The 18,164-nt window shown below is 33.7% G+C and overlaps 3 protein-coding genes across 3 annotated transcripts; 1 reads left to right on the top strand and 2 right to left on the bottom strand.

The window, feature by feature from the left end:
* Nucleotides 1-424: 424 nt before the first annotated feature.
* On the bottom strand, nt 425-17,778 carry LOC117332197 (collectin-12-like). Its single transcript, XM_033891081.1, has 5 exons — nt 17,742-17,778; nt 16,309-16,358; nt 13,671-13,758; nt 12,899-13,102; nt 425-673 (listed from the first exon to the last, which is right to left on the bottom strand). The coding sequence occupies exons 1-5, from the start codon at nt 17,776-17,778 to the stop codon at nt 444-446; spliced, it is 609 nt and encodes a 202-aa protein (XP_033746972.1). The 3' UTR covers nt 425-443.
* Nucleotides 1,554-7,726, bottom strand: LOC117332740. The gene is made up of 5 exons (XM_033891766.1): nt 7,377-7,726; nt 5,678-6,886; nt 4,955-5,157; nt 4,070-4,292; nt 1,554-3,596 (listed from the first exon to the last, which is right to left on the bottom strand). Exons 1-5 carry the CDS (start codon nt 7,579-7,581, stop codon nt 3,475-3,477), a joined length of 1,962 nt encoding a protein of 653 aa, XP_033747657.1. The 5' UTR covers nt 7,582-7,726; the 3' UTR covers nt 1,554-3,474.
* On the top strand, nt 7,779-11,773 carry LOC117332738. Its single transcript, XM_033891764.1, has 2 exons — nt 7,779-8,034; nt 8,737-11,773. Exons 1-2 carry the CDS (start codon nt 7,972-7,974, stop codon nt 11,554-11,556), a joined length of 2,883 nt encoding a protein of 960 aa, XP_033747655.1. The 5' UTR covers nt 7,779-7,971; the 3' UTR covers nt 11,557-11,773.
* Nucleotides 17,779-18,164: the final 386 nt, after the last annotated feature.

The following is an 18,164-nucleotide window of genomic DNA, read 5'->3' as shown; positions in this document are numbered from 1 at the left end:
TCCGTTTGCCGGATGCTGTGGATGCTGTTTATTGTTTTTTCCTGTTCTGTTTCACCGTGAAACATGGAATGATTTGTGTGATTGACATTGCCGAGGTGAACTTATCGTGACACCAATCGTCACAAGCACTTGGAAAAGTGAACATCATTCTTGTCATGTGGAGAGACTGTAGATTCAGTAATATATGAATAAATGTGGTATAGTACAGAGTGTGATTGGGAGAGTGAATGCGTTTGTATTTTGTTGTGATTCCAGGTAAATAAATTTGTATATATGATCATGGTGTTAGATTCCTTGTGTTGATTTCTTGAATAACCAAGCTAAGGCTCGTCCCGCGTTACACTCACAACTACTAAATATAGACCAGTTTTCTTATAGTTTCAAGCTGTAGACGCCACATTACCAAAAAAGACAGAAAGCGATAAAAATGTGACATGCTTGTATTACATATTATCGCTGCATGATTTAATTTGACAGTCTTTTCTATGTACACTTTTACATGCCATTGTTTTGGTATTCTCAATTTCTTGCCATGTCAGGTAATATCGGGTAACAATATTGAAATACCCTAATTTTATTGTTCGCCATCTATCTTGTGAGGTTTCCTTCCATGATGAGAAATGGTAATCAAAGTGATGATTAATCCAGTCAGTACGATGACCTAGTTGGAAATCTGTGAAGCACCAAGTATTAAAAAAAAAAAAAAAAAAAAAAAATGTTGTTAAAATGGTTATACCAGAATACCTGTACATGACATAACCTGCACCACGTGTAAATATCAAAAAGATCTATTACAGGTCTAAAAGTTATAATTTACTACTTTTTACTATTTCAAAAAATTCTTCTTTTCAATATTTATGGTACCCTATATTTCTTTTATAAAATAAAATATGTAGGAATTTGAAATTGTGTATAGTGTGAAAGATAGATTAAACCTCTGTATAACTTGTGAAAATTAGTTTCCTTCATAAAAGCAGGAAAACGAAATGCATGTTAGCAACCTTTTAAATCCCTTAGCAAAATGCAATGGCATTAAAATACCATTGAAATAGCATTACTTCAAAACCATTGATAAGCCATTGAAATACCATTTATTTAGGTTGATCAATGCTTCTCATGAAGAACCATTGAAACACCATTTGAACACCATTGAAACGCCATTGAAATGAGCCGAAATATTTAAATTAGTTTGCTAAATAAGGTATCATGAAACAATGGTATTTCAATGGTTTTTCAATGGTATTTAAATGGTATTTTAATGGTATTTTAATGGCATTTCAATGGTCTTGGAAATAAATTTCAATGGTATATCAATGGTTTTAAGAAAAAAACAATGGTAATTCAATGGCATTCCAAGACTCCGTCTATCTACATGTATCTGAACCCAGGAACCTAGAATAATCAAATCACTTCTATATTCATGGTGTGGTTTTCTAGTGTTCAATTTACGGTGTTCATCAAAATTATTAATAAAACTCGAAGGGTGGTAACTCTAAATATGACCTGGGTGTCCTAGGGTGGTGGTAGATTTTTTTACTGGACTATCCCTCAGACATTGTTTGATCTCCATCAGTCACTCCATTCATTAAGCAGTCAAGCAGATCTTTTCCCTTGAATCTTCTTGGTTTTGTTACATTATGCTGTATTGTGACTAACATTGATAGGTGAATTGAATAATAGCCCACAATGAATCTGATGATGGGCTAATAATTGAGAAAACATATCCAACTTTAAATAAAGATAACCTCAGAATATTGCTTCTTTTTCATTTGCATGTGTTTATTTTATTAATTTCTGGTATCCAAAAAGAAGTACATAGAGAAACATCACTGGTGACAATATGTGTTTCTTTCAAAATAGCTTTCACCTTTTTGGGCATACTCAAGTATTTGAGATACTCTACAGAAATGCCTAGCTTAAATTTCAGTTTAAAAAAAAAAGAGAAATCAATACGAAAGCATGGCACATATTTTTTAGATTTTCATATTTGGTAATTATCTTAGACCAATATCATAAGTCAGGACAACTGAAAAAAAAGTCACATTTTTGTTACCATTGCAACAGTTTCTGGCCATGGTACAACATGCATGTCCGTCCTAGGCCTGTTACAGACATTCTATTTTGTCAAAAATTTAATTTTACATGATATGAAACATTTCTGCATGGATAAATATCATAATGTTTTGTATTTTAATCTTTGAATAAATTTTTAAAATTTGGATTTCCGGAGTTGCGTTTTTCTTCTTATATGAATTTGAACAAAGAAACAATTTATACAAAGGAATATGCCATTTCTACAGGTAAGAACAATCCAAAGACATAATGTTTATAACAGAAAAAAAGGTTTCCTTAAATGCATAGTGGTCCTAAACCAGTATTAAATGTTAATTACAAGAGTGACAATTACATAACAGGAACCGATTTAACAAGATGGACATTTTTGCAACATGGTTTAACAGTGTTGTTCCGATGATCGATCATATTTGATATCTAATCGAAAGGCAACCAATTCTTATTAATTGATTATGAGGTTCACTTTCACTTCATGTACTACCTAGAAGAGAACGACAGTTCTGTATTAGATTAAATTACTACCAATCATGTTATTTAATATAACAAGTACTAATTGTAAGGACAACCGTTAAATTAATGTCCCCCAAACTACCCCAACGGTCGTAAATAATGATAATGGAAGAGTTTTCACCGAAATCAAACAATATCTAAATTTGGGGGAAAAAAAAACCAGAAACCTCAGACAATTTTGTAAGTAGTACCATTCTGATCAGCTTCCCTCAATCCCATATACCAATCTGTACCAAAATCAAACAATATCTAAATTTCGACCAATCAGAGGCCACGAAATGGCAGCCATTTTTGAGTTTTGTTCCAAGACATGCACGTTGCACACCTTCTGCCCCCCAAGCAATACTCATGTGAAGTTTCATAAGGATCTGTCCAATAGTTTAGGAGGAAACTGCCGGACAAGTTCACCATGAAAAGATAGAAGAAAGCTAAAGAAGAATTTAATAAGAAATGAAACAAACACAATATGGCCCCCCAACTTTGTTAGGGGGACATAATTAATTATAAAATATTAATGATAACTGTTCATCGGTGAAGACTGTAACTCTGAAATGGTATGAATGAAAGATAAGAAACTGCGAGTGAGCGGCAGCTAGACATAAGACAAAATGTCCAAAGAAAAATCCCATTTGTTAAGCATTATGTACGTACTAGTATGCCAACCGATTAATCCTTAAATTCATTGTAGAAACTGCTAGAAGGAATGAAATAAATGCAAATTATCAAAATATTTATAAATGTTTGTCCATCAATGTTGAAATATCAACTGATTCCCAACACTACTTCTTCAACATCTGGGGACACAAAGCGATACATTTCTGTCGAATTTCTCAAATACTTATAGTTTGTCGTCACCCTCAGACTTCTTTCTTCCTTTCTGCTCTGCTCCCCTTACTTGCAACTCTTTCGTTTTGATAACCTATGGTTCCCAATCTTGTTCTGGATAGCAGTGATGTACTTCTTCTGGGATAGTTCTTGAAAGTTTAATGCACTGCATCTTGTATGGAGATATTCTGAAAGAATAGTACAATTATTAAGGCATTAATGTCCATTCTTTTAAAGTCGGTATCAAACTACAAAGTATTAAAGCTGTAATTCACATCCCTCGCTTTCGCCTCAAATTGCGTTAATCAATGGACCATGAGTCACTGCGGCAAAAAATGTCTCTTTTCGTTAATCAAGGGGTCATAACTCCTGCAAATAATGTCCCAACAAAACCTGCGACCTAGCCCTTTAGGCATTTGACCATGTCACCAACTTCCTTTTAAGCAAAAGCGGGGGATAAAAATTGAATGCCTTCCTGTTGAACATAACATATATTTCACTCGTATGACAGAACTTTGCGATATTCTGTCATACTCGTGAAATTACTGAATTACGTAGCTGCTTCTTGCAATTAACAAAAAAGATCTGTCATATTTTAAGTTAATTTCTTTTATAAAAAGCTATATACTGTTTTTTCTTTTACTCCTGACATTACTCATACCTTGTATAGCCTCTCTCTTGTTGATAGGGAGGGAACTAACACCTTTGCTGGCGGCCATTTCTTCAAATGAAAATACTAAGTCCAGAACTTTATTCAACAGGTACAATGCTGGATTTTTCATGGATCCAGCCTTGTTCTCTATGCCCCTTAACTGTGATGGATTCACAAGAATTTCAGCAAAGTGATCTTTGTCATCTGGATCTATGATCAAGGGAACGAGTCTCTGGGAAATATAATAAAGTAAATAGGTTAGGGTACACATTAAAACTTAATACACAATGTATTTATATAGCTATATTTTGGATACTTTGCAACAAAAAGATTTTTTTTGTATTTCAAGTTTCTTGAAACAAAGTCATTTTATCAGTTGTGTTGATAATTTGCAAGCAAATAAAAACATTTGTTATAATAATTACATAGAATATGAAAGCCATTAATACAGAAATTTAATGTGTACATTTTACTTAACCTGGGATTGATACTAGTGGTGGTCAATAATTCTTACTAATTTAAGTTGTTCTAAAGCATGGCAAAGTTGTAAATTAAACAATAACATATTTTTCTAAGAAAGAAATTCTCTTTCATTTTTAAATCTTTTTCTTTCAAACTGAGAAAATATGTACATGCAAGTAAAAAGACTTGACTTTTAATTGGCAAATTATTCAAATCCACACGTCTTTGTTGTTACCACTTTAACAAAATTGTCTGATGTCTTGGAAGGACTACTAGAAATTGTTAAGGATCGACTGAAAACTGTATCTGGTATATGTGGTCTTGCTGGCCACCTGATAAAACAAGTTGTAGTATTTAACACTGTTAACGAAGATTTTATGTGAAAGATAAATATTTCTAGGTACTGCATGAGTATGAGGCATATGTACATACCATTTCACTTTTCTGTGCAGATTTGACAGATGATCTTGGATTCCTGTCAAAAACCTGAGTATTTGGCGAGTTCATGGAGTGCTGGTTGTTCCCAAATATTTCTCTTCCATTAGATTCCCCCTGTTGACGTAATTGCAATGTCAGTAGCTCCAGAAACCCAAGCAAGGTCACTCTTTGGTTGTTGTCCAACTCTCTAAAGTAATCTATTAAAGGATGAAGAGAAAAAAAAGGAAATTTTCAACAAGAATTAATATGTTAAATCCCTATTTACAAGTATCGATCACTGTGTGATCTAAATAGTATTCTCAAATTGAATAGTATCATGATCAAGAATATAAGACAATGTCAAGAAGGATTTGTATACAATATGTATAATATACAACCCCTTTTAAGTTATCAGACAGAGTTTAGAGTTATTATCAAATAGCTGAAAATCCAACTAGTAATTATATGAACAAAGAAAAAATACCAGGCCTCACCGGACAAGCAAAATCAAATTTCAAATATTTACCTTAATTTGAATTTTAAAATGATATCCAATATATATGACTAGGGCAACAATCCACCAAGGTTACATATTGTAAAATTGGATGAATTTATTCAGTCTTCCAAGCCATTGTACTGTACAGACAGATGGATAAAAAAAACATACAATAAAAAGCATGAATTAGATTTTAAGATATATATCGAAACACTTTTTATAAATATTTTTTTAACACATACCTGTGATCGGATTACAATGCTGGGACATGGGCATGTGCACTGGATACACTGGGGTACTTGATATTTCATGCTGTACATCCTCTTGTGATTCCTTCGGGTTATCCCATGAATAATTGGCGTTGTAGCCATAGTACTGGTTTTCACTTCCAGAAGCCGATTGAACTGATGGCATTTCTGAATAAGAGAAACCATTGTGGTCCTGGTCATTCAAAACACTAAGGCCAGAAAACACAGCTTGTGATGTTTCCTGTTGACTATCCAAAACCAATTCTATCTTTTTTGTTGAGTACGCTTTCTTGGAGGGAGTCTTGGAATTTGTAATTGTTACAGAAGTAACTTCTGATGTGCATGTTTCTGATCTTGGCCTAATGCAAGTGTCAAATAGTCTAGTTTTTGTATGGCTTGTTTTTATGGATGGTGTCTTTTGGGTATCGCGGATAGGTGTGGCTTTGGAAGGAGTCTTTTTGGTCCCGCGGACAGGTGTGGCTTTGGAAGGAGTCTTTTCAGTCCTGCCGACAGGTGTAGCTTTGGGAGGTGTAAATGTCTTTTTGGTCCCACCTACAGGAGTGACTTTGGACGGTGTCTTTTTGGTCCCACCTACAGGAGTGGCTTTGGACGGTGTCTTTTTGGTCCCACCTACAGGAGTGGCTTTGGACGGTGTCTTTTTGGTCCCACCTACAGGAGTGGCTTTGGACGGTGTCTTTTTGGTCCCACCTACAGGAGTGGCTTTGGACGGTGTCTTTTTCGTCCCGCCGACAGGTGTTGCTTTTGAAGGTGTCCTTTCCGTCCTGCTGACAGTTGTGGCTTTGGGTGGTGTCTTTGATTTTTCAGATTCTGACTCGGGCTCACTAGCTACATTGGCAAATGCAGACATTTCATTAAGTTTTATGATGTCTAGTAATTTTGGTTCTTTCGATTTAACAGGTAGGGGTGTACACGTTTTCCTCTTTTTTTTAGCACTTTTCTTTTCATATTCATGGTCACCTGCTATAGAATCACTTCTGTCCTTTTTTTGTTCTGGCTGTGATGTATGGTGCTGTATTTCATCACTTGCCTGCAGTAGTCTTTTAAGCTTGGTCGCGGCTCCTCTTTTTCCTGATTGCTTTCTCTCCTTTGCCAGGGACAAAAGTGTCTCAACAACTCCTTCATCTGTCAGGTTTATGCCTTCGCTCTTGGTGAAATTCATAAATGCCCGAGCAGATGTTGCACCTGATGAAAAGAAATCAAAACATTTATAAATAATTCGAAGTCTTAAAAAAAGGAAATGGATACGAATACATTAAATGGTTTAAACATTCACAATAACTCGCACAGTATATAAAAAATATGGCTCGAGCTCGATATATATAACAGCAGTCGTGCATCCATAGGCAATTAGTTTATATACTCTACATATACAAATTTACATGAAGCCAAAAATTCAAGGGAAAAAATATGAAAATGCGTGAAATACAGAAAGTCAAAAGTTGCATCAATTTTGGCTCGTCAATCATCAATGTAGATTATCTCGATCGCGACCTATACAGGTGCCCGATCGCGATCGTACATGTATCAATACACGGCGCCTAATATTAATGTTCAGTATTGAAACCAAAAAATATTGATTAACGTAATAACATTGTCTAAAATAAAATTTAAACAAAGAGAAATGAACCTTACTTAATCGTAAAATACTGCATGGATTTTATTTTAAACTTACTTCCAGAGAAAACAGTTGAGCCTTCATACGGTTCGTCCCTTATCGATACTGTTCCGTCTTCATTAATTTCCTCCGTTGGATAATCTACGGAGACTGTACTTGTTGCTTCGTCTATGCATCTTACAGTTTGTTTTTTGCGGTTGACAATTTGCAGAGCTCTATCTGCCGTAAAGTATACAACAAGGTAATCTTCTTGTGTCGCCATCTTGCTCAAATTTGGTTTTGGCGCAATCGCAGCATCAGTGCAGCAGATATGCTTGAGTACAGTACCGGACACGATCGTGGTCAATTTTGTGAAATTATTTTTTTCCTTAATGCTTTAATAGCACCGCAATTTATATTTCTTTATCATTTTTTAAATAGGTTTAATTTATTTTGAAAGAAAATTTATACATTGTAATATTTCCCTCCCAAAAGAAACTACAGAGTCACGGAAACCTGTTTTTATGCTATGCACATCAAGCGCTGAGGCGATCAAGATTGAGTCAGGATACATGTGGTTGCATTGTCAACTAAGTAATTCCCATTGCCAATATAATGGAATGGTAAAACCAAGCCAAACTACGACGGTAGGAAGAGTGTATGCAGGGAGAAAATGGATCAACCGTACGCGTCAACTAGTAAGAAACGCAAGAGAGGACCTTATGGTTCTAAAAAGGTAAGATCGCCCCCATGTTCACTGCGCTAGAATCTAACTCAGAACATCAAATGTTTTTGAGATTGTCATATTTTCCTATCCGTCATTTAACTTACCCCTGATCAAGCATTTTCTTCATGTAGTTTGATTTTCTAACCAATTTTTTCGTCGTATGTTAGACGTAATGCGTACATACTCGCTCGTGCCGAAATGCATCGTTAGGCGTAGGAATTCTTAGACTTTTTTATAGTATGAAAAGCATAAGCTTACACACGCGGTTAATTAATTAATTATTAGCGGTACATAGTGCCATGCTGAGTCTTTAACGTTTTAGGGGTTTGTTTTTTGCTATATTTCTTTGTATTTCCTACTTTATTTTCAAAATTGTTTCCTGAATTCGGTACTAGATTTTAGAAGGATTTTGACAATCGTAGACAATTTGGTACATAAATATCCCAAGTTATATTCTTTTCATAATAGGCCTATTAATTAAATTATTATGCACCTGGTCAAACTGGAAAAGCTGTAAGAAACTGTCCATAAAAAAGTTGGGGAAATTCATAAAGTTTGAAACACAAAGAAAATAAAGCAAAATAAGAAAGAATTATGTGTGACAAAAAATTGGCAATTAAATCACTGTATTGGTAAAATTAATAACAAGAAAGGGAATGGAACAACTTTGTATTAGACAGTCTTATCATTTTTGTTTCATAATCATTTCAGGGGTCTGATGAGGACAAGGATTTTCAGTGCATGAACTTGGTTGTAAAAGAGGACCACAGACTTCAGTCAACTATCAACATTGTTTCCCCAATTGCATCACATCTGTCAGCTGAACAAACAGTACAGGATGATAATCAGGGATGTGTTACAACCGTTGATGACAAACAATTAACACAAACAGATGATGATGATGATGATGATGATGAAATATCATCAGCTGATGATCATGATGAACGATGTCGTGTTACGGATGAGAATATATTTGTTGAACATGAAAATGTCCTCAAGAACACACCTCAGAAACCAGCAGGAGCTAACAGTGATGTACAAGACTCTCTGACACATGAGGCTATGGATACTTTTTTCTCCAAGATGGAGGACAAAGATTTGGATGATGATATTGATGATTTGATAGACCAAATGTTACATGATAATCAGCTGCGAAACCAAGAAAATCTTGTGAATGATGAACAGACGGCTGTAATTCTTGAGGAAAGGGTTGAGGTCCTGCGGCAAATTACAGAAATATTTACAGACAGTGAAGAATCTAAAAACCCTGCAAATGATGAATCAACTGGATCAAGCAAGTTATTTCCAGACTCCCCGTACAGTCTCGGGCTATTGGTACTTCTAATATGTTGTTTCTTGATTCGTTTCCGGTTACCTGATGAAGCAGCAGCATACATGTTGAAAATATTCGCTGCTGTGCTTCCACAAGGACACAGTTTATTCCGTAGCTTGTATCACTTGAGAAAATTCATAAAGAAATTCACAGAAGACATGTTTCCCACCTTGCATTATTATTGTAGTAGCTGTTACTCAAAGGTTGAGAAAAATGACAAAGTGTGTATATCGTGCAGAAAGGATCTCACAAAGTCCGGAGGAGTTGCATATTTTGTACATTTAAAGCTTATATCACAACTGAGGGCTCTATGGAAAACTCAAGACTTTGTGAATGACGTTAGAAATCACAGATTCCAACACATTAAGAACAATAAAAATGGTAATCTTAAAGATGTGTATGATGGACAATTATACAAAAATCTTTTCGAAAACGGCATTCTGCAAGAAGAAAATAATTTGTCATTTTCACTAAATACGGATGGTGCCCCTCTGTTCAAATCTTCAAATGTAAGCATGTGGCCTGTGTACATGCTTATTAATGAACTTCCCATCGCAAAACGGAAACATCGACAGAATTCAGTGTTCTATGGTGTTTGGATTTCATCCAAAAAGCCTCAGATGTGGTCTTTTCTTCAACCCCTTTATTCAGAATTGAAACATTTGGAAACTGAAGGGGAAACATTTGAAGACTGTGATGGAAATTCATTCTTGTGTAAATGCTTCTTGCTTACGTGTACATGTGACTTGCCTGCCCGAGCTATGGTATACAATGTAAATCAGTACAATGGGGATTTCAGTTGCTGGTTTTGTTTACATAAAGGTGAAACACTTAAACTTGATACTGGTGGAATAGTTCATATTTTTCCATACAATAGTAGCAATCCAAAAGGAATTCCAAGAACAAAGGAAAGTATTCTTGAAGATTTGACAAAGGTTCAAACCAATGTGGAAAATGGTGTGAAAAAGTTCACAGTTCACGGACATAAAGGACCTTTCTGGTTTCTGTATCTGACATATTTCAATGCAGTATATAGTTGTGTGATTGACTACATGCATGGTATTTGCCTTGGAACTACCAAGCAACTCATGAACTTGTGGTTTGGTGCCTCGAATAAGAGTAAACCGTACTCTGTATATCATGCGAAACAAACTGTTAACAAATTCTTGTCAGAAATTCGTCCGACACTATTTGTAACCAGGGTCCCACGGCTGATAGATGACATCGCTCACTGGAAATCATCAGAATTTCGTAACTTTTTACTTTATTGGGGTATACCAGTGATGAGCAAAATCTTGAGAAAGGAATACTTTGTACACTTTTGTTTACTTGCTCGGGCAATCTTTTTGTTGTCCATGGAAAACATATCCCCGGTAGACATTGCAACTGCTGAGGGAGCTCTTCTTCTTTTTGTAGAGAATTTTGAAAGGTTGTATGAAGCAAGGTATACGACTCTGAATCTTCATCAATTGATTCATTTGGTTGATTGTGTTAGGCACACAGGACCTCTGTTTGTGAACAATTGTTTTATTTTTGAGGACCTTAATGGGTACATAATCAAACATGTACACGGTACACAAGGTGTTGAAAACCAGCTCGTAAATATTATTGGACTTGTAAAGGCCATTCCTATAATGTATGACAGATACTTTAAGGGAATAGATGATTGTGATTATGTTTTTGAGCTGTATCATGAGTTATCTGACAGTATAGCTTCAAGAAGAATTCATAAACATGAAATTGAAGATGGTATAGTCAGAGTAGGGAATTTATTCAATGGGGAACTAAGTGATGATGAATTTGCTGCCATTTCTAATTATGGAGTACAGTGTACTAGGAATGTTTCAAAGTATTATAATATCAATATGTATAAGAAGGGGTTTTATGTATATGGGAAATTGTACAAAAACCTTGTAAAAAGACAGCAGCATGTTATAACATTTTTTCATGAGAATGACTACAAATTTGGATCTGTGGTGTATTTCATGGAGTCAAATGATAAGACCGGTAATAAAATCAACCTCGCACTTGTTGAACCGATGAAAAAAGTCAAGTCTGTTGGCAGTGTTTGGAAAATAGAATTTAGGAAAAGTTGCATTGCCATCCCATTGAAGTGCATAACTAATATCAACAATTTTGTGGGAATAACTGGTGATTTCTTTGTATGTCCTCCTCCAAATAGGTATGACCGTGACTAGAATCAAGTTCATATAATTCCAGTTTACATGTAATGTTGTATAGGGGTATAACTTCTACAGAATTTGAAGTTGAAACTTCAAAAATATAGTACTTTACTTCTATACATTTATTTTATTGTGTAAAGACAATTGACATGCATGTATTTGCATTGCATATTGTTTACATTAATTATGCAAATGTACTTTTATACTATAATAATAAAAGGTAGTATCATTCTGTAGAACTCAGAATTTATATATCCAAAATATATACTGGTAGTAATTCTCCAGTGCAGGTGAATATGAAAGTCTAGATCTGTGGCCATTATTTTTCATTTCTCAAAAAAATGGTCAGAAATGGTTGAGCCAAAGCTTTTCTTTCTAGAGCATGGATGAAAATAATGGTCAAACAAAGTCAATGGTATTTCAATGGCATTTAAATGGTTCACCTGTGAGTAAACCATTTTTTTGTACCATTGAAAGACCATTGATCTGAAAAATGGTATTTTAATGGTCATATAACCATTGAAATCTAATGAATTAAATGGCGTTTCAATGGATTTCTGAACAAAAATGGTCTTTCAATGGCATTATAATGGTGTTTCAATGATTTTTGGACCATTTCTTTTTGCTAAGGGATACCCTTATATCAATGTCAACTTTATCATGATACTGAAAGCATCATAGCTATAGTATAACTCTAGTGAAGCTGCTGAAACAAAGTAAATGCAGTATAAAAACATATAAGATATATCATTTACACTTTAATAATATAAATAAGGTAAGACACATTAATTTTCAATTAATTTGGAAATTGGAAAAAATAACCATAAAGTTAAGGACATCCCTAATTATACCTACGTAGAGTAGAGAAATAATTAAATAATTTAATTGATTAATAAAATTCCCTGTGGAAAAATTGGCCAAACAGCATAAAATGACTAAGCACACCAACATATATATTTTATTGCATTTATCTGTTTGTCATATGTTCCTTCTTCAACAAAAACCATTAGAGAACAAAACGTGTTTACAAGAAAAGTTTGACCGCTCACCCGAAATAATCCTTAAAACATGTTAGACGTACTATTTATTTACAAAAAAAAGGACATAAATTCATTAGTCAAGGATGGCCTAGAAATCATGTTTAAGAAGTTGCGGGAAAAAAATTACCTGGACATACATATGTATACATATCCAAGGTCATGGTGGTAAAAAGATTAAGAAATGATATACTATGATTATACCATTATATAATTGCCGTCATCACTAAATTTTATCAGATTTTCATATATTTATGTCGTCAGCAAAATTGATTGTACAGTGCATGAAATTATCTAAGGCATTTTGTATCTGTATTTACCTTTTTGTTCACAAATAAATTCGGACATGTCTGTACAATGTATGTCATTCCATTCGTTGTTCTTGAATTGAACACAATCTTCTCTACCACGGAAATCATTTGGTTCACCCGGTTCCCAGTCCGAATATCTAACTATAGAGTCGTCCGACACCCATCTCCAGACGGTCCGTGTATCATCAGTATATGCTCCAATGAAAGGATTATCTTTAAACAAATACAAAAGAAGTTATAGATCATGATATCAACTTACCATTCCACGCCTCTGTTTTATATGGTCGTAGTATTTTTCGGTTTAATCCAACCACTAGTTACATATCGACATAAACAAAAGTTTAAAAAGATTATCGGATTTCTGGATCCTCTTGTCAACAACTGATATTTCTTTTTGCAACTTTTGCAACAGGGCAACATGTACATCGATATTTATCAAACTTCAAAAATAAACATGTTTTCCAGTATCTATACTATTTTGAATTTAGGGCTAAATCAAAATAGAGAACTGAAATAGGCATACCTAGCTTTCATACCAATAGAAAGTGTTAAATTGGTTTATAATTCGACGCTTTAGTATAACAGAATTTGTTGGATAAGGCCGGTGATGCTATTAGTAGCGTATTTTTAAATCGTGACAGCTGTAATATGTTGGGAAAAGCCGAATCACTGTCAAACAATTTTTTATATAAGCGGACATTTTCATTTAAACTGTCAATTCAGTTCTGGTAAATAGATAAATAAAAGGTACAACTTTATATGAAACATTGATAACTTATACCTTGTACAAACTGGTTCTTCTTCAACCAATAATTTTCTGCTCGAGTTTCTATGGTTACAAGGCTGCTATTGTGGTTCCGGCATTCATCCTGAAACGTAACATTGTCATTGTCATTATTATTACAAGCTAACCGGTAATAAGTATTTATATATTAAAGTATTTAAAAGGTAAAAATTGTAGTAATCCAGACGATTCTGCCGTTGATACATTTATTATGAGGTGTTTACAAAAGGATACGATAGTAACGTGACCCTGCGGTCAGGGTCAGCTGAGGGAGTCAGATCAGACCTGCAGACCATTTTAAACAAAGATGCACTGTACAAATATTCTTAATAGAAAAATCCCGCGGATAAGTAATTTGATCAACTATCGTTGAAAAGATGAATTATTTAATATGACCATATCTGTAAACTGGAAAACGAAAGTAGGTCTAGCAAATACTTCTATTTTCGCAATAACTACTGTGTTCGTTTTACTTGATACGATAGCTATGAACAAAATCAGTGCTACCTTCAGTTGTATTTAAGCACATTGGTGTCTCAAAAAATGCGAAAATAATCCGATAATGTTCAAGATGTTCTGTTTTTATTATCGTCATGTTTTCCGGGTCACGTTCTAATAGCATGTGAGCTTCCGGTTACGTCATCAAATTAATTTCCCGCGAATTTATTGGGAAATCTATATCATTACTTAAAATGAAATGAAGTGAAAGAAATAAAAAATGCCTGAATAAAAATATTGGGATCAGTTTCAAGTGCAACATTAAATTTTCAGTGTGAATAATTGCTACGATTTGCTGACCTAAAGCATAAGTAATTGAAATCAAATTATTTTAAAATTCATATTTCGTTTTATTATAATCTTAAAATTTGCATCACAAGATCGTTTAGAAGCTTTGCAATACTGGCTCTTTCAAACGCACAGATGCTTTGATTTGAACAAAGATGGCGACCTGAAGCTGTTAGGCGGTTTGGATTGGAATTAAATTGCATATATTTCGGCAAGTAAACATCGTACAAGGTTCTCGTGTGGTCAGATCATCTAATTTTGTCAATATGTATTCAGAACAGTTGTTGTTAAGTCGCTATGGTCATTGACATAAAAATTCGCATTATTATATAAATACTTATTTTATCATTACAAACTAAGCGGTAATAAGTATTTACATATTAAAGTATTCAGAAGGTAAAAATTGTAGTAATCCAGACGATTCCGCCGTTGATACATTTACTATGAGGTGTTTACAAAAGGATACGATAGTAACGTGGCCCTGTGGTCAGGGTAAACTGAGGGAGTCAGATCAGACATGCAGACCAGTCAATTTTCAACAAAGATGCACTAAACATGAGAAGTACAAATATTCTTAATAGAAAATCTCGCGGATAAGTAATTAGATCGACTATGATTGAGAAGATGAATTACTTAATATGACCATAACTGTAAACTGGAAAACGAAAGTAGGTCTAGCCCAACTGGGTAAAGCCAATATTGCTATTTTCGCCTTAACTGTTTGTTTTACCTTATACGATAGCAATGAACTAAATCAGTGTTACCTTTCGTTGTATTTCAGCACATTGTGTCTCAAAAAAAAGCAAAAATTATCTGGTAATTTTCAATAATTTCTGTTTTTATTATCGTCATGTTTTCCGGGTCATGTTCTAATAGCATGTGGGCTTCCCGTTACGTAATCAAATTAATTTCCCACAAATTGTGGGAAATCTAAACCAACACATTAGATGAAATGAAATGAAAGAAATAAAAATGTCTCAATGAAAACAGTGTGATCGGTATTGAGTGCAATAATATGAATGAAGGCAAAGCCTTGGAAGAGCACAGTTAATCTAATTGCCACTTGTATACGTGTATATATAAATATGTTTATGTAATATATATGTAATTTTTTTCATTATATTAGCAGATTTATGAAAATCACAAGGCCATGATAAGTCATCAAAAGGCCTTATATAACAAGAATTATACAGAATGATATATCTCATCTTTCCCGCTTTATCAATAACATCTTTCAATTTATGGAGTAGTGTTCAAATAATTAAATAATATCAGTAACTAGTGTTCAGTGAGACATTGAGATAGGGTGAAAACTGAACTTTAATGAAAATTCTCAAAATTCAGTTTTGAGGCCAAAGTGTGAATCTGTAAAGACATTTAAGTTTCAATTAGATTAATATTGCTTTCATAACACAGTTTAAAGTGAATCTGAACATAACTTCACAAAATTCCCTGTTAGTATTTTTATTTTACCCAAAAATAGGTGAACCTGATAAAAAAATCCTCTAAATGATGGATAGGTGCATGTACAGTATAGGTGCATGTACAACAGTATATATGATTGTACCAGTACCCTCACCAGTTTCAATTCAATCTGACAGCATGTAACTCAATAACACTGTCAAATGTGGACTTTAAACAAATATTGACGCCACTGCTATTAAATATTTGAAGTGATGGTTGTAAACTCGCTTTTATTTAATAAATTAATTGAACAAATTAAATAAGGCCAAAAAGTGTGATTTCTGAATATGAATTAAATAAATATTTCTATAACCCATCCCTATAGGGTAACAGAACAGGACACCCTGTGGTAAAAAAAAAAAAAATGTTATATTTTGAAAAGTACCTTAATCAAGTCTCTTTCATCCATGAAGGATATGTTTGATTTCTTCATATCTGGAAGTTTAGAAGTTTCGTCAATTTTACGCTTTTTGGTCCCACTACTCAGGCCACTGTGGATCAGTCATAGTGCCAATATATATATATATATATATAAATTTGATATGAACACCTCGCATGCCGACAGTGGTGTACAAAAGTGTATGAAACCCAGATGTGGTACATGTAAGCTTCTTATTGTGTGTAAAAACTATACTTTTATAAATGACTCAAAAATAGAAATACGATCTAATATTACATGTAATTCTAAAAACGTCATTTACACTATAATATGCAAGTCATGTGGTGAATTTTATGTTGGCTAAACTGGGTGCGAATTAAGATTGCGTATGAATGTACACAGGCAGCAAATTAAAGATGATGACTTGAGATTTTTAAAGGAAATCAAACATATTCACCAGTGTTCTGGGAATGATTTTTATGTTTTACCTATCTACAAGTTAAATAGTGACGATGTAGTTACAAGAGAGTTAAAAGAAAAAATGTTTATCAAAATGCTAAAACCAAACTTAAATGCAGAATAAGTTTATTGAATGTACAGTATTCCAGTATTCCATCTGTTCCGACCTTGTTTATTACGTCACGCTATTGTTAACGTCATCACAATTGATGACGTCATACATATCTAAGCAACGTACAAATAAACAAAAGTTCAGTCCGCCTGAAGAAGCCTGAGAGGGCAGAAAGGCCTTGCGGCAAAGTCTGTTTTTTGTTATTTTATATATATATACATATTTAATCGATTCACAAAGTTTCTACAAGTTTTATTCTATATATATGTATATACACATGTATATAAATATATAAACATATACTATTGCACAGATATCACATTCTGATACTTCTATTAAAGTTTGTCTTATTTCCAATAGCAATATTCAATATAATTTCTGTTTTTGTATTGAGTTAACTAATAACACGGGTCCCCTCATCTTAAAAAAAAATACAGACCCAAGGTGCATTAAATCATATCAATTTTAAAGGACTTGAATTGAAGATCCTTCTACCATGTGTAATATTTGATTCTACCATATATTTGGAATGGAATATAGAACATTTTGAACTGTTATTCAATCACTTAAACTCATTTTTGGGCAAAACCGCTTTGGACCGAGGACATGTACTTATAACATATGATTTGAAGATCTGTTTATAGAGAACTTTTAAAAGAAATTCACTTAACAGTTAACATTGTGCGCTTTTAAAAACAAAATATTAATCAACTTTGGGATTACATCAGTATATAATTATTTTTTGTAACTTTTTTATTTTCCAGATACATTCAATATGTATACATGTATCATTATAATAATATTTTTCTCACTCTGATCAACTTCAATTCTCACCTTCATCATCATCATCATCATGTCCAATTCTCACCTTCATCCATCATCATCATCATCATCATCATGTCCATTCTCACCTTCATCCATCATCATCATCATCATGTCAAATTCTCACATTCATCCATCATCATCATCATCATGTCAAATTCTCACATTCATCCATCATCATCATCATCATCACTATCAGTAAATTATCTTCATAAATCAACTATCATTCATCATCATCATCATCATCATCAATAAATTATCTTCATAAATCAATCACCATTCATCATCATCATCATCTTCATCCTCATCATCAATAAATTATCAACATCATCTTTTTAAATATAAGTCATCATTTTCATTAATCAACTATCAGTTATTGATTCAGCATCATCCATCTGTTATTCATTCCCATCACACCCATCAATTACTCATTAACATCATCACCACCACATCATTAGAAATAATCAGT

The sequence above is a fragment of the Pecten maximus genome, chromosome 8, assembly GCF_902652985.1.
Source record: "Pecten maximus chromosome 8, xPecMax1.1, whole genome shotgun sequence".
In the NCBI taxonomy this organism is placed as follows: Eukaryota; Metazoa; Mollusca; class Bivalvia; order Pectinida; family Pectinidae; genus Pecten; species Pecten maximus.
Note: the sequence above shows the minus strand (reverse complement) of the source record. Positions and strands in the feature narration are given on the sequence as shown.